The sequence below is a fragment of the Gadus macrocephalus genome, chromosome 2 (genome assembly GCF_031168955.1).
Source record: "Gadus macrocephalus chromosome 2, ASM3116895v1".
NCBI classification, from domain to species: domain Eukaryota; kingdom Metazoa; phylum Chordata; class Actinopteri; order Gadiformes; family Gadidae; genus Gadus; species Gadus macrocephalus.
This window is the reverse complement of record NC_082383.1, coordinates 21,801,040-21,819,849: the sequence shown is the minus strand read 5'-3', so window position 1 is coordinate 21,819,849 and position 18,810 is coordinate 21,801,040. Positions and strand designations below refer to the sequence as shown.

The following is an 18,810-nucleotide window of genomic DNA, read 5'->3' as shown; positions in this document are numbered from 1 at the left end:
GGTTTTGCATCACAATGTAGTTCAGCCGTAGCCGTGAATAACACAGCAATCTGCTCCCTCCTCAGGTATTGGCTATGCCCTTATGGTGATCCGGGCATATTCAACAATATATCTGGTTATACTGGCCTATTCTCTCTTCTACCTTCTCTCCTCCTTTGCCTCCGTGCTGCCGTGGACCACTTGCAGCAACGACTGGAACACAGGTCGGTGTGGACTTATCGGTGATAGTATCAATTCCAATCTGTTAAAGCTACTTTCAACTTCAGAGAAACGTTTTGGAAGTTCTGTCAGGTCAGTAGGTTTAAATTGACACCTGAGGATGTAATAACAAGAAAGTGTACCATGATTCAACCAACAACAGATGATTGTGTGGAGCTGACTACTCCGAACATGACCAGCCAACACTACGCTGAATTCGGTGTCAACGCTGTCAACTCGACATCTAAAGCGCCGAACAGTTCTGCAGTGATGGAGTTCTGGGAGTAAGTCATAATAATGATGCATACTTGCTTAATAAATACTCTTTCGGTCTTTATATCCTCTGACAGGGGAGCGTGAATGTGTAACCATAGTGTCCATTCTTGCACGGATATGCATTATCCATTGCATTATATTGCAATGCGAGTGCTCCATAATCATTGATGGTGAACAAGATGCCTGCGTCTGAATGCGCCGATTTCCTTGCCGCCTTCAGGAGGCGGGTGCTCTCCATGTCCGGGGGGATCGAGGAGTTGGGGTCCGTCCAATGGGAGCTGTGCGCCTGTTTCCTGGCCTGCTGGTTGGCCTGCTACTTCTGCATATGGAAGGGAGTCAAGTCCACTGGAAAGGTCAGTCCAACATCCTCGTTCTTATTCCAGCCAGCTAGTGCGCTGAACACAAGTATGTATGTCATGCATACGTGACAAACTGCTACGTTGATATTTGTTGTTACAAGTACACATACATGACACACTATTGTAGATGCCTTTGCTTGCTGAATACCCCCAATATTGTGGGTATTCAGTTTCGGTTTCCCACTATTGTGTGTGTGCGTGCATGTGGTGTGTGTGTGTGTGTGTATGCATGTGTTTGTGTGCTTGAAGCATGTGTGTGTGTGTGTGTGTGTGTGTATGTGTGTATATGTTTGTTTGTGTGTGTGTACGTGTGTGTCTGCATGTGTGTGAGAGTGTGCGTGTGTGTGTGTAGGTTGTGTATGTCACGGCGGTGTTCCCCTACGTGATGCTGGCCATCCTGCTGGTCCGGGGCTTGACTCTACCCGGAGCTTGGCAGGGGGTGGTCTACTACCTGAGGCCAGACTTCACCCGCCTCACACGCCTGCAGGTACCCCTGCTATTAACACCCCAGCATGGTTGAACACGTACATTAAAAATAGCTAACTACAACTACACATCTATCCTGGATAACCCAAAAGCCACATCCTCAAAGTATTGTTCAGAATGTTTGATGTTCAGCCGATCGAGTCGGTTAAACCAAGGAAAACTACAAATATCGCATCATTTTTGATGATAGCTTGGTAACGGTGGTACAAACGGTATCAGCTTACATAACTCCTCCTGCTTTGATGGAGTTTGTCATGTGTCATCTGTTAAAGGGTAATTCCGGTGTAAAATACATTTGGGATATGTTTTGTATGAACGAGTTGAAACGTTTGTTTTGGAGCACAAAAAACGCATAGAGAGACGCTTTCTTCGGTTGGCTGTTTTTAGCCGATTCTATCAAAACACTATAAACTTGGAACGATGGGGGCACTGGTTATGGTAAAAACTAAATCGCTATTTTAAACCACTTAAAAGGCTAAAAGTAGCCCGACACTTCTTTGGTAGTATAATAAGGGTCTTAACATATAAAATGAGGCATTGAGAACTTTGTTAGTGTACAGATTGTTTATTAAAAAGGACATTTTATACACACAATACCATCCGTAGATCACCCGTCAACGCCATTTTGTTTTTAAGACTCGATAAGTAGATTGGCAAACACAGAGCTTGCGTGTTAATGACGGATGTCACAAAATCTGTGTTCGTCAATCTACCTATCGAGTTTTAAAAACAAAATGGCGTCGACGGGTGATCTACTGATGGTATTCCAAACAAACACGCCCCGTGTTATGTTGGGTGTAGTAATAACCAACACGAACGCGTTACTTTCCAGCCATCTCTTTATCTCCGTTCTTGTATCAACTAGTGTTGGCTCGTTCGTTCGCGAACCGGTTCGAATTAACGAGTCTTTAGAACGAACTAACCGGTTCGGTTCGTTCGTCTCGTTCACCATTCGATTCACCAGAAACTCGACTGAACGAACGAATGAGTTTCCGGTAGCACTAACTCCACTGAGTCTGACTGACTCAGCTGAGAACCGTGCAATGGCGTGCATTCCATGATGCGATTCACCGCTACCGGAAACTAGGCTGATTCGCGAACGACTCCTCCCAGTTCAGTCGAGTTCCCGGTGAATCGATTCACCGGAAACTCGACTGAGTCGTTCGCGAATCGTATGTTCGTTCAGCCTGGTTTCCGGTAGCGGTGAATCGCATCATGGAATGGACGCCATGGCACGGTTCTCAGCTGAGTCAGTCAGACTCAGTGGAGTTACTGCTACCGGAAACTCGACTGAACGATTCTCGAACGACTCCTCTTGGCGAACTGAATCACGCGAACTGGGTCACGGATCGAATCATTCAATCCACCACTAGTCTCAACATACATTACATTCTTCTTCCCCTCCTCTCGCCTCTATCCCTCTGTATTATTACGCCACCTAGAAGCTGTACAATTCAACTGACCATAACTGTATGGGTGACTCAATGCAGTAGTGAACACAACACCCTGGCATTAACATGAGCGACCGAATATGAATCGGATATCGCTGAAAATACACGTGTAACAGCAAATGCGTGGCTTTGGTGCACCAGGTGTGGATCGAGGCTGGAACCCAGGTGTTCTACTCCTACGGTGTGGCTGCAGGCACCATCAACACCCTGGGGAGCTACAACAAGAAGAATAACAACTGTTACAAGTAAGATGAAACTCACAATCCCCCCCGTTGAGATGTGTATGCACTCCACTCCACTTCTGCATTATTTTTTTTTCCTCTGGCCGCCATGTTGTTTTGTCAATCGACTTCATCTTACTTGAGCAGTTAGAACCTTCGACCCCAAAAGTCAAAAAGTTGGTCTCGCTCAAATCAAATAATCCATCTAGGAACTGTGGTCATTTTAGTCACAGGCCACGCCAATTTTGATGCCACGACTCGGTCATAGGTTCTTGAGGCAGATTTGCCTCCCCCCGAAAAAAAAACAACCTACCTCAAAACACTACTGCAACTACATCACATGAAATCTGATTAATGTGGGAAGACAAGGTCTCCAAGGTGCCACTGCAGATGGCACCTATATTGTCCCTACATAGTATGGACTTTGTGTTTTGTGTTCTTTTTTTAGGGACAGTCTTTGGCTCTGTGCTCTGAACAGCGCCACCAGTTTCGTTGCTGGGTTTGCCGTCTTCTCTATCCTGGGATTCATGGCACATCAACAGGATGTCACCATGGACAATGTGGTGGAATCTGGTACACAATCCGTTTGGTTTTCATTCATGGCATGCATAGCCAGTCCCTGCTAAACACAGTCAATCCTAATGTGCATCTGCAGGCCCTGGTTTAGCGTTCATAGCGTTTCCCCAAGCTGTGGCTATGATGCCTGTTCCTCAGTTGTGGGCGGTCTGCTTCTTCATCATGCTCATCATGCTGGGCCTGGACACACTGGTGAGAATGAGAGCTTCAAACCCTGCAACTACAGCCATTTAGTTAATATAAACGTTATTCAAATTGCAGTTCGAACTGCTGTTGTAATCTGCTGCCCCGCTGACGTGACCTCCCTCCCATCTCTCAGTTTGCCGGCCTGGAGACCATTGTGTCCAGCGTCAGCGACCTGTTCCCCGGGCAGATGAGGCAGCCGTGGCGCAGGGAAATGTTCCTCGCCGTTTTCTGTCTCGTCTCCTTCCTCGTGCAGATCCTGCTCGTCACAGAGGCACGGACAATTCATAGAACCGTTTCACAGAGGGTTTAGTGTAGGACAAACACACGTGTCCCTCATAGCACTAATTATGGATTTGCTCCTTTTAAGCACCAGGGCGTAGGTGGTAGACTAAACTACTAAAGATGCGTCTACTACCCGTGCCCTGGTGCTGAACACAGAAGGAGCAGACACATAATTTGTGTTATAACATTACAACGTCTTATTACAACGTCTGTGTTTGTCCGGCAATCTGTGAAAGTGGTCTATTACTCTATCAATCAACAAGTCAATTAACAGAAGAAACACACAACCCATCGGCTCGGGTATAAACCAGAGCGCACCCAAAGACATCTGTCGGACTCCGTGTTAAAAATAATACATGTTTGTTTTTTTTCTCCAGGGAGGAATCTATGTGTTCCAGCTTCTGGACTACTATGGCGGCAACGGAGCGTGTCAGCTCTGTGTGGCCCTGGCTGAGTGTGTCGCTGTTGGCTGGGCCTTCGGTCTGTTTCACCTACCTGGCTAAACTGCAATCACTTATTTTTGTTTAACCATTGAGGAATACCTCCACTGAGATTAAAAATCTTTTTTGCAGAAGGGGCCTGGGCAAGGCAGGCAGCAACAGCCATTAACATTACGTTTCAGACCGGCCACAATCAACATTACATTTTGCACGATAAATAATAATGAAGTCATAGTAACCACAAAGTAACAGCTGGGTCTCAGGATGAAAGACGTGGACAGATAGAATAGGCGGTTCCTTCTCAATAATTTGAAGATATTTATTGACACTAGGCTCAGCAGTTCAAGCCAACCAGTGAGCTTACCTTGTGTCATCCTGCCTTCTTCGTCATGCTTTTCATCCAGCGGTGGGACTCGACTTTTCAGCTTTTTTTCTATCAGTTCTTGAGTGAATCTGCTGCACGGCCACATGCTGTACAGCAACACTGGGACGCAAAAGTGCTCTCACACAAAACAAATTTCCTCCCCCACAATAGTCTGTTGACTGTGTTCAAATACCTGAGGGTCTTCCACTCAGATCGTATATGAAATATATATATATTTTTAATATGGGCATTCAATGTGTAGGGTGGAATTTTTGAGTGTGCATCCTTGTGATGATATTTAATCCCCTACATACAAATGACAAATCAGACAAACTGACTTACTAATCATACTCGCCAGGAGAGAAACCTGGCTGGCACTTGGCCTCTAACCAAAGTACCAAACAAAATAAACAGAAAAAGTTGCAAAGGCAAACCGTCCCGTCGACATCATAGTCACCGTCATCATCTGAGCATCGAAGCGTTTCAAAGATTTCATGAAAACAAATATTCTGTGTCCGACAGGCGCCGACAGAATGTGTGACGCCATCAAAGACATGAGTGGACAGAGGCCTTGCCTTCTCTTCAAATACTGCTGGCGCTACATCACCCCGCTGCTCTGCCTGGTAAGACGCACCCTAAATCATTCCTGGTGGCTCCCTGCAGAGAAGCAGGCTGTATTCAGTGGGCTGCAGAGGCAGTGGCTGCGGGCTTATTCTGGAGACTACAGATTGGATAGCCGGAACTCGGTCATGGGACACTTTATGCTGGACTTTTGTCCTCGCGATTTTGAATGAAGCCCCTCGTTTACTTTTTTGTGTCTGTTTTTGTCAACCACGCTATCACCAGACATAATATACTCTATCTAATCAAGTTCAAATTCACACGTTGTACACTGACCTTCAGGAGACAAGCAAAACCCACAACCATAAGCCTAAACAAAAGACTGCTATTAAATAACATTCTGTGATATTAACTCATCACAAGTAAGGCAGGGTCAGAAGCCTCAGCCTATCTGGCTATTTCAGGGACTGTGATGATTGATGATATGATCAATGAACAGGCTGAACATGTATTGCATTATCATAAATACATTTTATTTTGCAGAAATAGTTGCATAAATGTATTTTGGAAACCAAGCTGAAAGCTCTAATGGACAGAGTCTCAAAGCGAGGGTAATTTGAAAGTCAACATTTATTCACCATAATCTACAATAACAGTAGATAATGAAACGCAAGAAAACAAAATCCTACAAAGTACAATTGTTGCCACAGAATTTGTTCATGACTTATTTGCAATTAATATCCCTCCTCAAAAGTTGAAATGATAAACTCAAACTCTACAATTTTGCATGGCACTGTAAAATGCAAATGCTTTTTTTCAATAATATGTAATACTGGCCAACCATACTTGCTTACAATCCGCATAGTTGACTGCATCCCAATTGAATATTTATCAGTCTCGCAACTACTAGCTTCAGTTTGGATGCAGTATTGATAAACAGAGTTGTAATGATATCTTTTTGGGGTTCATAATAAACTAAGACGCTTTCCTCCTCAGGCTAGCTTCATTCACTATACTGTGGAAAACGAACCGCTGACCTCCAACCGGGGCCACCAGTTCCCCGGCTGGGCCTATGGTCTGGGATGGGTCATGGCCCTTTCCTCTGTCCTCATGATCCCTCTATGGGCGACACTGAACATATGTCGCACAAAGGGTAGCCTGCGCGAGGTAAGTGACTGTAGCCTGTAACACAACATGCAATGGCCTTATTTGTTTTTTCCTGGGTTGGTTGGGGGCTTGTGAGAGCATCCTGAGCATATTTTAATCTAGCCTTACTCCCATTGAAACCAATTTCAGAAACTGGATTGACCAATCAGACCTTATGTTGATTGCTGAAAGAGAGGTTTTTGCTTTACTTCTGAACGGTTTCAGAAAGAGTGAAAAGATTACGAATGTCATTTATTAATTTCATCTGGCTCGCGTGTGGCTGCAACCATATTTTAATTCAAAATATGAGACCAGCTGGGCCAAGGTCTGACGTGTTAAGAAATGTAATTCCCTGCCCTTAGCCCTGATTGTACTGCCCGCTTTGGGTGAGGACCAGTGTCCAACCAATGTAATTAATGATGTCTTCTTCTTCTGGTTACTCATCCTCCATCTTTTACTGACTTTTTTTCTTCCCTTCACCCGACAGCGACTGTCCATCCTTTGTCGGCCTGTACAGGAGGAGTATTCAGCAGGCCTTCCATGCCAAACAGAGATGGGGGGCCCTTTCTTGCATCCGGCGCAATTGAAATAATCACTGCGCATGTGACGTTGCTAATCTGCAACTGGCGCAGAGCGTTCTTTTCCCTCCTGCGCCACGCGTCTGTAAATTAGGGAATGATTTTGCGTCCCAAGGGGTGGCTCGGCGAAAGGAGGAGGCGTGTTCTGGCGCAAACGTTCCCTGGTGCTTTTGCAGTTTCAGAAACCACTTGCGCCACAAACCAGGAAATACCTGGTTTAAAGTCAGTGGCGCATTGTTCAGATGCTATTTTAAGGGCGCATACATAATGTTCCTTGTGTACCTCGCGCATACACTTTGTGTCTCTCATCTACCTAGCCACATTTTCTTGACACAGACATCGTGTACATGCCCATAATCTTTAGGATTGATGAGTATTTGATTGTGAGAAAACATTGTTTGAACGCGAGTGAGAATGAATGAAGTTTGTGTATGTGTAAAGAATTAATGAATGCGGGCGCGTGTGTGTTCGTCCATCTGTTTAAACACACGCAAACTAAAAACGTAACGCATTATAGAGCCCATGGCAATGTATATTAACGGGGGGACACATGCATATTAGGAACACAAGTCGATAACGATCAGGGTTCAAAATTAACTTTTTTGATTGCTAGCCAATTTGGCTGATAACTTTCTAATGTTACCAGCCAATCAGAATTTCCACTAGCCAATTTTTTTCCCCATGAAAATAAGAGAGATAAGTGCCGCTAGGGCGTCTTATACGTCCTCACGTAGCATCACGACAATGTGTTCATGGGAAATTAAGTCAGTACTGTCCAGGGAGCGAGAACAGTAGAGCGGCTCTGACTGACATGATTGCCTCATGCATCATCGCCAAAGTTGCGAGTACGTTTTTATTAACACAGGTTAAAAAAAAAAATTTTACCCGCATTTGGCGGGTTGGCGGGTGTTATTTTTGAACTCTGATAACGATAATGCATATAATACTGATAAGAAACAATGTTTATAATGTATTGCATATTTCATTAAATAGAACCACAGTTACCGCATATCATGTGTGTTAAGTTTTCTTTGCCGAAATTTATTTGAAGACTCAATATTTCTGAAGTTGTGGAAGAAAACCTTATTCCATGTGTGAATTAGGCCATATTATTTGGCCATAAACTGAGCCATTTGAAGTTTGGAATTCATGTGCATATGTCTCATCGGAGACTGCAGACGCGCTGTCAAAATATCAACTCATCAGGTTCAAATGCGCTCATGGCTCTTAAAGGGGATGGGAGCTGGCACTCTCATCGGTTTATTGTCTTGAGTTCATTTGTACCCCCCTTCCTCCTCCCAAATTGTATCCATGGCATTGACATCAGAGATTACCATTTTTTTCCATTGGTCCCCCCACCCCCCAATTAGCCATCAGATGGACTGCATTTATATGGCGCTTTTCTAACCAGGTCTGGTCTAACAGATGATTGTAGAGTGATAGAGAAGAGACAGATGAATGTAATTTGTGGCCAATAGAACATCAATGGATGTTTTGTAGCAGGCTACAGTAAACCTTTTGTTGGGCATAACCAGATTAGTTTTGTTAACCAATGAAGGGATTTACATTATCCCATTTGGAAGCACCCTAAGGTAACCCGGCTTTCGATGAGTGAGATTTCAAGACAAGCGGATGGATTAAAAGTTCTTGACTTATTATTGTGTGGATTTACATCCTTGCGTTGATTTGTAAGATTGAAGAAATGTATTACAGAATGACTACAAAACAAGAGGGGAAGGAAATCGCATAAATCTTGAAGATTTTGTTTGTTTTGAAGCAACTTCTAGCAACTATCTTTCAATGACTATATATCTTTTTATTTAGGCTCTGTATCACCTGATTACGCCACGCCCCTTTTTAAATGTTATTGTCTTCGGCTTTGTGTTGAAACTAGGGTTGGATTTAGTGATTAGTTTCCGGTAGCGGTGAATCGAATCATGGAATGCACGGTTCTCAGACTCAGCTCCTCCCTCGTTCTCATCTCAAACGTCAACATTACAACTTTAACCAAACGCAGCGGGATGGGAGTGTAGTTGATTATTGGATGTTTAACATATCAGCAAGATAATAGACTTGATTTAGCAATGATGGTGGGGGTCCCGGGTGTTTTAGGCTCTCATAAACAGAACCCTGTGCAGCCCAAGACTGAATCTAGCTGCCAAATTTAACACTGCCTTCAAAACTAGAGTAGGTTAATTGTGAAAAATGCATTAAACTGTAATCAGAAAACGCGGTTATATGCTATAGACCCTATAGTATCTGTGGTATAAAGGCTGGTACGAATTTCTAATTACAAATATGTACACTTATAGACCGTTGTGATTCCCATGGAAACGAATGGCGCGGTGACTCGTCTTCACAACGAGAGCTGGTAGGTTGTAAAAAATGAATTAAACTGTAATCAGACAATGCGGTTATATGCTATAGACCCTAGAGCATCTGTGGTAGAAAGGCTGGGACGAATTTCGAATTATAAATATGTACAATATATCCTTAAATACGTCCATGCAACAGATGGCCAATGTGAATAATTGATGGCTCGCTCACTAAGCCCATTTGTTATTTTTACCCCAAGAAAGCGGTTGAGTTCTGTCTCTCATTGGCTACAATTCAATGAGAGCGTCCTAGACTCAGTCCTAGAACAGCATACGATTGGCTGGCTCCCGTGAGTCGTGACGTCTCTCAGTCGGTCCCTCTTCACCACTCACACAGTGAGTGAACGAACCGTCAGCGAGTCAGCGACAAGTGGGTCTGGGAGGAGTCGAGTCTGAGAACGAACGAGACAAGTGAGAGAGAGGAACCAGTTTGGTTTGTTCGTCTTCATTCAAACTGATTCGTTCGCGACCGAGCCACCTCTCGTCAACGCCGCTTAAGTGCATTTCTGTTTTAATTGTATGGGATAAAGTGACCTTTTAATATTTTTCATTGACCAATATTTGTTCTCATGTTTCCCAAAGCCTGTGTTTTGAAACTTGTGTGTTGCTACTGATTGACCTCACCATTGCCTACTTTATCCTGTTGTTTGTGGATTTTACAGTGAGGCATTTCTTTGTGCAGACATGTCACATGTAAGTAAATTAAGAAATGGGACAGTAAAGTAATAAGTAGTGAAGTTACTTTTCAAATGCAGTAACTAGAAATGTAATCTCATTACAATTTACAGAAGTAACTAGTAATAAGTAACTTAATTACTATTTTGAGTAACTACCCCAACACTGCTCTTAAGCAGCTACTTGGAATACCCCATCATACAAGTATTTCTTACGTAAAAACAAAAGTGATTAGAGCACCATACAAAACTGAGCTCTTTGTAAACAAAAAACAGATCAAGTATCCCCTTTAAAGCATCCCTCCCTTCTCTTCCGTGCTTGTGCTTTTTTCCCACCACAGCGTATTCCCTTCTTAAACTGGTATGCATAAAGCAGTCATTGAGTTAGAAATATTTAGTTTATCCTCAAAAGTAGATGGTTTTTTGGAGTCATTCAGTCTTGCCCTTCTTGGGCTGAAAAATAATCCTGCGATACTAAAAAAGTGTTTAACCTAACAGACAACTTACACACAGCTGGAAAAGACGAATGTTATCTGCTGAACAGGACTAGTACACATCTAGCTGTTTGGCGCCGTCTTGTGCCTTTGAACCCCGCAAGCCAGAAAATAAGTCGTCTTCATCAGATGAGCTTGACCTGTTGACCTCACCGGACTGCAACGACGGGTCTTCAATGTGTCGTTTGATATAGTCCATTCCTGAAACATAAGAGTATGTTAGACACAATAATAATAGTTTCAACCCGTCATGGCAAAAACCACAGATTTGACATGATGACGTTGTCAGTAAGAGATAATGATTTTAATGGAAATGACGACTTTATACAGGCTAATAAAGGGCTAATGTACTACTAATTTGTACTACTATTTTGATTGTCTCATCTTCCTGTGTCCAATTTGTCCGGAACATTGGAAGCAGAATGGTAGCGTTCTTCCATCATAGTGCCAAAGTGATCCTCAATGCCCACCTGCAAAGCATCGACAAGGGGCTCGCAGTACTTCAGCGGTAGCTTGATCCTGTCCAGGAGCTTGGACAGGATCAAGCTTGACGGTTGGCGCAGCCACCCCATCTGGACATTTGTTTCGGCTTGCAAGGGGTCATGACAACAGCAAACTCTGACAGGGATGCAAATTCAGCTGGATAAAACCTGTGATAAAGACAAGAACATGATAAACAACAAGAGACAAAGCATTGCTACATGATCGGAACATTATCTCATTTCCCAGATTGCCTTTTTTAATAGCAACCTTGCCGTGGAATTAGAATTTTGCCATACAGATTAACCATACAGCAGCTAGGGTATGTGTCTTGCTCAGGGACATCTCAAGGAGCCGGGGATCGAACAAGCAACCTTCTGGTCACAAGCCAACCTGCTCTACCGCCTGCAGCCTGAGCTAAATAGACCCCACTGCATGGAAGGCACATTGTCCACAGTTGATTTGGAAAGTCTTTGATGGTGCACAATATATACACTTGCACCTGAGCAGGGCCAAACTCCCCTGAGCCCCCCTTCAACAAAGGCCTTCAGGGGATTGCCTGATGCGCTGCCGTGGTTCTATTGGACTCCTGAGGTCCCCTCTCAGGATGTGGGCTACCCGACCCGTAGCTTGAGCTGACAAACTCGACTGTCAAACTGAGCTCCTTCATCACACCATGATTATAAGCCGAGCCGGCGCTGGCCGTTTCGGCGCCCTAGGCGACTCGAAATCAACTTGCGCCCTGGACAGGTCTTCCGAGCGGGGGGGCGGGGGTGCTACGGTGACGGTTTCGGGCCGCCCTGGCGATTGCTCCCGCGCCCCCTCCCTTCTCCCTTTGCGTCGTATATTTTAATTGACTAATTAAGGGCGACACCAGAGGGCGCCCCCAACGCATTCGTCGCCCTAGGCGGTCGCCTAACTCGCCTATGCCGAGCGCCGGCCCATAAGCATCACATATGCGTCAAAAAGCATAAAATAAACAACAAAAGCCACTCCACCTCCACACTAAATCTACAGCCACTACCTGTTTGCTGGCGCTGGAGGATGCCAGTCCAGCCACCCAGGTTGTGTGTGGTAGGTAAACCTGCTACAACGATGCCATATAATCGATGCTTCAATTGAATTAAAAGCAACAAAAACAACCTATGCTTTGAAGTTCCTGCAACAGTGGTACAGACCAAAGTAGCCCTAACAACATCGGCTTTGTTTCATTAAAGCTATTTAGTATCCTAGCTTTCTTTCGATTTTGAGGGACAGAAATGTGGAGTGAGTTTATTGTTTATTGAATGGATCCCCATTAGCTGACGCCGAGGCGGCAACTAGCCTTCCTGGGGTCCATATAGGAGCATACAATATAAAACATAGAGAATACATACATTACCAAACATTATACAAAAGATAATAAGTAGCCTACAACATTCCTCATCCTCATCCTCATCGTCATCCGCTTATCCGGGGTCGGGTCGCGGGGGGAGCAGCTCAAGCAGGGGGCCCCAGACTTCCCTTTCCCGGGCCACATTGACCAGCTCCAGTGGCGGCTGGTGGAATTTATTTGAGGGGGGGGCTGAACGTTTGCATTCCAAACCCCTGTAGGGGGGTCTGGGGGCATCCTCCCCCAGAAGATTTTTTTGTGATTTTCACAAACAAACGAAGCATTGTGGTGCATTCTGACAAAATAATAAAGGCAAAATAGAACATTTACTTACAAAGACGAATGGGGCCAGGGAACTAAGTTTTAAGTTAATATATTTGCCTTGTAGAATTCAGCAACATTAAGAGTGCAAATACAAAAACTGAATTACACATACGGTAACATTCTCCGTGTGTGTGTGTGTGTGTGTGTGTGTGTGTGTGTGTGTGTGTGTGTGTGTGTTACGGCCAAGCCATTGTGTTGGTAACTTCACTCATAAATATCTACATACTGCATTAGTATGCATTTAAACCAATACAATGAAATATGAATTCCACACACTTGTGTGTGGTGATTCAAGACACACTTAAGGCATGATGCCACCATAGGTTTGCAGAGGACTATATACAATATGCACACTGAAGGCATGATGCCACAATAGGTTTGAAGAGGACTGTATACAATATGCACACTGAAGGCATGATGCCACAATAGGTTTGCAGAGGACTGTATACAATATGCACACTGCAGGCATGATGGCACAATAGGTTTGCAGAGGACTGTATACTATATGCACACTGAAGGCATGATGCCACAATAGGTTTGCAGAGGACTGTATACAATATGCACACTGGAGGCATGATGGCACAATAGGTTTGCAGAGGACTGTATACAATATGCACACTGAAGGTCTAGCTGTGCAGCTATGCTAATTTGCCCTAGCATGGCTAGCTTCACACAGTTGTTCATATGAACTCTTGCTCGCTCGTGTTTCTTGATCCGTTCTGACAGATGTTTCAGATCTGTCACCCCTGTCTGTGTCCATGAATTATCACACGCACCAGTTTTGAAAAGTATGCAAGGAAAACAAAAAATTGCATTGGCATCCCCACAGCTAGTTAACCAAGCCTTTCGATCGAACCAACCTCGGGAAAAACTTCTCTTGTAGGAGGCTTTATCCTTTTCTCTTGTTTCTTGGTTAATGTTAACTTCTGGCTTGTCTGGTCCGAGTTCTTTTACTTGCAGTTTTTCTGCGAATGTTCTTCTTTCAAAGGGATTCAAAAGTAAAGATTTAACTGAATTAGGGCGTAGCTGAACTCCCATGGAAACAGTGATAGCAGCACTCGAAGTCGCCATGTTGCTCATCTCTGCGGTACTTGCAAATGCGCAGTTACGCGCAGTGGACGGTGCACTGCGCTTGGGGCTGAATCTTCAGCGCCCCAAAGCCACAAAATTCGACGACGCTGATTGGCGGAATTATGTACTTTTCTGCCTAGCAACGGGAGAACCATTGGCTAATCATTCAGGCTTGTGGGGCTGAGCGAAAGGCGCCCCACGGAAGTAATCTGCTTCACCAAAATGAACGTTGAACATGTAAGTGAATGAAGATTTAATGATGGGGTATAATATCTAAAGATATTCTAAAGTAAATTCATTATTCGAATGCAATTAAAATAGATTGATCCTCAAAATGAGAAAGATTATTAAAATATATATATATATATTTAAAAAAAAAAAGATCGCCGGTCGGCGGGAGGGCGGCGCCCCAGCGCCCTCTATAGGCGAGCCGCCACTGACCAGCTCTGACGGGGGGATCCCGAGGCGTTCCCAGGCCAGTGTTGAGATATAATCTCTCCACCTAGTCCTGGGTCTTCCCCGAGGTCTCCTCCCCACTGGACGTGCCTGAAACACCTCCCAAGGAAGGCGCCCAGTGGGCATCCTTACCAGATGCCCGAAACACCTCAGCTGACTCCTTTCTAAGTAAAGGAGCAGCGGCTCTAATCCGAGTTCCTCACGGATGGCTGAGCTTCTCACCCTATCCCTAAGGGAGACGCCAGCCACCCTTCTGAGAAAACTCATCTCGGCCGCTTGTACCCGCGATCTCGTCCTTTCGGTCATCACCCAGCCCTCATGACCATAGGTGAGGATAGGAACGAAGATCGACCGGTAGATCGAGAGCTTTGCCTTGCGGCTCAGCTCTCTTTTCGTTACAACGGTGCGGTAAAGCGAACGCAATACCGCCCCCGCTGCTCCGATTCTCCGGCCAATCTCACGCTCCATAGTACCCTCACTCGCGAACAAGACCCCGAGGTACTTGAACTCCTTCACTTGGGCTAAGGACTCATTTCCTACCCGGAGTAAGCAATCCACCGGTTTCCTGCTAAGAGTCATGGCCTCAGATTTAGCGGTGCTGATCCTCATCCCAGCCGATTCACACTCGGCCGCCAGCCGATCAAGTGAGTGCTGAAGGTCACAGGCCGATGATCCAATGAGGACCACATCATCTGCAAAAAGCAGTGACGAGATCCTCAGACCACCGAACTGCAACCCCTCCCCACCATGACTACGCCTCGATATCCTGTCCATGTATATCACAAACAGGATTGGTGACAAGGCGCAGCCCTGGCGGAGACCAGCACCCACTGAGAACATTCCCTACAACATTCCGGTCACAGTAAATTAGTTCAAAATATGATTACAATTTCAGTCATGTGGACAGCTGCAATAGGTGTGTCTTCAGAGCTATCTTAAATGACAATTTATTTTGTGCGAGGTGAATGTGAGATGGTAACAGATTCCAGAATGATATACATCTGTAAGTAACTGTGTTTGAGGAGATTGGTCCTGGGTGTAGGAGGTTTTAAATAGCCATTACTGGTAATCCTGGTGTTATGATTATGTGTGTTAATTGATTTTAAAAACTGTTTGTAAAAGTAAACTGGTGATTGATTTAAGATAATGGTTCTAAAGAACATAATGAGACTAGAATGAAGCTTTTGTTTGACAGATAACCAGGACAGGCGTGAATGCATAAATAAAACATTAGTGCGTTAAGAACATTTAAGTACCAGTCTAGCTGCTCTGTTCTGAACAAGTTGCAATATGTTCAGGTCAGACTTAGTTGCAGCTGACCATATTATAGGACAGTAATGCAGATGACAAAAAACCAGAGACTGTATGACTTGACCCATTAATGAAGATGTCAAGTAGTTGTCAAGTAGGCCTAGTTGCATGCCCATAGGTAACCCATCCCGACTGGCTGCTCACTAGCTCTGAAAACCTGTTCTCTGGTAAACAGCCCCCCTACTTCAGTGTCAAGCATCTGAAGATGAGTGAGACGAGTCTACGCTTTTAGGCAGATTACACCAGTGTACACACACAGTGCGGTGGACACTGCGGTCTTGTGTGATTTTGTTTGTTTTGAGTCTAACGATGGAGAGAGAGCAATGGACGCACAAGCGCGAGTATATTCTGGCTATGGCCGGGAACATAGTCGGGCTGGGCAACGTCTGGAGATTCCCCTATCTGTGCTACAAGAACGGTGGAGGTGAGTAACTTTCACCAAAAGAAAAATGGAGAACTCATTCAAACTAAATCCTGCAGAAAACAAGGCACATGGCCGAACTGGGTGTACAAGTGCACACTGTGTGTTACTGTTTATCTTGTTGTTAAACGTGGTGCTCTTATACCCAGAATTGCCGCAATATTAAATGTCTTAACCAAAAGTTCATTAAGAGTAAGACAAAAAGTCGTTCCATTTCCCATAGGTAGGCCATCCACCTGTCCCATTGACTGGTGGATGACAAACACCTAGAAATGTATAGCCTGAAAAGCGTCCCTTTGATAAACGTGTCTGCTTAATTGCTAAATCTAATGTAAACGTACGGGATGTTTTCATTCTTTGAACTAGTCCTGTCCCAGTGAAGAGTCAATTTTCCTTTGTTTGTTCCTGAATGGAATGTGGAACTGTGGACTGACCCAGATCACAGCGGTGTCTGTGTACACCGATGTGATCAACTGTTTATCCAGGCAAAAATAAGTATACTTTAGTAAACTACAAGTATACTTTGACTTTTTGTGCTTCATTTAAAGTATGTACTTTTACACAACAGATGTTATTAAATTCACCGTCAATGTACTCAAAATAAATATGCTCATCCTGCAATACTTTAAGTGGTATTGCATTGTACTTATAAAAAGTGTACTTTGATGTAATTGTATTGTAAATTGTACCTAAGTATATTGTTAATTGTACGTCGTTGTACTTTTTTTTTTTATATAGTTTTTTTAACCTTAATTACACTTATTTTCAAGTTCTTTGTCATACACTATTTTAATGATTTATTAAAGTGTACTTTAATCTCACTTAAAATAAATAATATAGAATAGCTAAGCTGTTCTGATAAAGTTTGAAATAGTTGAATCAAGTCAGTGTTACAGTAAAGCATGTGTGTGTGTGTGTGTGTGTGTGTGTGTGTGTGTGTGTGTGTGTGTGTGTGTGTGTGTGTGTGTGTGTGTGTGTGTGTGTGTGTGTGTGTGTGTGTGTGTGTGTGTGTGTGTGTGTGTGTGTGTCCAGATGTGTGTCTGTGTGTGTGCGTCATTACTTGAAGTAACTTGGAAAAGAGTGTTATTGATGTTATTCCTTCACATCTAGTTAATCAAGATAAGCTCACAAAATTATACGGCTTACACCGTTAGACTCTGCTTTCATATGACATATCGTTTGTGTAGACAGCATGACGTGAAAGATATCATTTTTAAGCACGTTAGCATTTATCTATTACCGAAAGCACACACCCATATATGTAGCAAGCACCTTGCCTCTAGCCATATAAAGGGAGGTCACCCTGTCAGCTGTGTTAACACGTTCAGATGATTCTGTCAGGATCGTCTTGCTTCATGTTTTTATCTTTCAATAAACTCTGTCTTGTACACTTGGAACCGTATGCCATTGCCAAGGTAGATGGATGAAACATTGTTCACTTAGACAGCTCATCCCATTCGTTCATGTAAGCCATTTTGCAGGAATCGTCATCGCTTCAACTTTGTCAATGAGTCTATTGTCCAAGTAAATATCCATAAAACTGATTTAAAAAACTTTTGAACGCTAAAGCGTTCAAAAGTTATCTAACGACTGAAATGACATGTCGGCGATATCCGAATACGATACGCCGCCTGCTTTAGTTCTTCCCGGTGTAAAAGGCTGTTCCTTTACTTCACAGGTGTGTTCTTGCTGCCTTACTTTGTGTTAGCTCTTCTGTCTGGTGTTCCCCTTTTCTTGATGGAGAACGCGCTGGGCCAGTTCACCCAGGAGGGAACCATCACCTGCTGGAAGAAGCTATGTCCGCTGCTAGAGGGTACGCTACAGAGCCAATTCATTGTGAGATTATGTGGAGACATTTTTGCGTTTTAAACTGCCAGTGTCTTTCCATGGAGTGCCCCATTCAAGAATTTAGTAGCTAAACTCATCAATGCTGAACCTATACAGAGAGCTATCAGGTACAATACAGTAATATAACTCGGGACTTGATCCTTCCCATTAAAGGTGATTTAGGTTTGATTGGAGTGTTGCTAAGAGTTCATCGATCATTGAGTGTTGGAATCATGTACTTCTGATAAACAGTTTTTTCCGTCGTTTTTGCATCACGATGTTGTTCAGCCGTAGCCGTGAATAACACAGCAATCTGTGCCCTCCTCAGGTGTTGGCTATGCCATTATTGTGATCCAGGTTTTTTCAACAATATATCTGGTTATATTGGCCTATTCGCTCTTCTACCTTCTCTCCTCCTTTGCCTCCGTGCTGCCGTGGACCACTTGCAGCAACGACTGGAACACAGGTCGGTGTGGATTTATCTGAGATAATATCAATTCCAATCTGTTCAAGCTACTTTCAACTTCAGAGAAACGTTTAGAAAGTTCTGTCATGTTTGCCTGACGGTTGTAATTGACACATGGGGATTTCAAACAAAGAAAGTATACTATGATTCAACCAACAACAGACGCTTGTGTGGAGCTGACTACTCCGAACATGACCAGCCAACACTACGCTGAATTGGGTGGCAACTGGACATCTAAAGCGCCGATCAGTTCTGCAGTGATGGAGTTCTGGGAGTAAGTCAATAATGATGTATACTTGCCTTCTGAATACTAAGGTCTTTATTATGGTTGTTCATGTCATGTTGCCCTTCTTTAGTACCATCGACCACGTTATTATATCGATGCATGCCTTAAAGGCACCCAGTGCAACTTTCG

The 18,810-nt window shown here is 43.9% G+C and overlaps 1 protein-coding gene across 6 annotated transcripts in view; it reads left to right on the top strand.

Annotated features, from left to right (window-relative positions):
- The window catches only part of LOC132473451 (sodium- and chloride-dependent GABA transporter 3-like), a 31,287-nt gene that overhangs the window by 4,413 nt on the left and 8,064 nt on the right, over positions 1-18,810 (top strand). Inside the window, exons 3-14 of one of the 6 annotated variants that reach the window (XR_009529407.1) lie at positions 66-203; positions 362-482; positions 695-827; positions 1,186-1,320; positions 2,912-3,015; positions 3,440-3,564; positions 3,647-3,759; positions 3,887-4,024; positions 4,413-4,515; positions 5,362-5,462; positions 5,944-6,011; positions 6,397-6,536. Coding sequence is in view for 5 of the 6 variants with exons in the window: in XM_060073610.1 (XP_059929593.1) it covers positions 66-203; positions 362-482; positions 695-827; positions 1,186-1,320; positions 2,912-3,015; positions 3,440-3,564; positions 3,647-3,759; positions 3,887-4,024; positions 4,413-4,515; positions 5,362-5,462; positions 6,397-6,567; positions 7,034-7,138 (1,487 nt within the window). In the remaining variant the exon portion in view is untranslated. Of the gene's footprint in view, positions 1-65; positions 204-361; positions 483-694; positions 828-1,185; positions 1,321-2,911; positions 3,016-3,439; positions 3,565-3,646; positions 3,760-3,886; positions 4,025-4,412; positions 4,516-5,361; positions 5,463-5,943; positions 6,012-6,396; positions 6,568-7,033; positions 8,147-15,935; positions 16,106-17,780; positions 17,916-18,257; positions 18,396-18,557; positions 18,670-18,810 lie in introns of those variants that run through there. The other 5 variants (XM_060073610.1, XM_060073593.1, XM_060073619.1 and 2 more) reach the window with 5 other exon arrangements.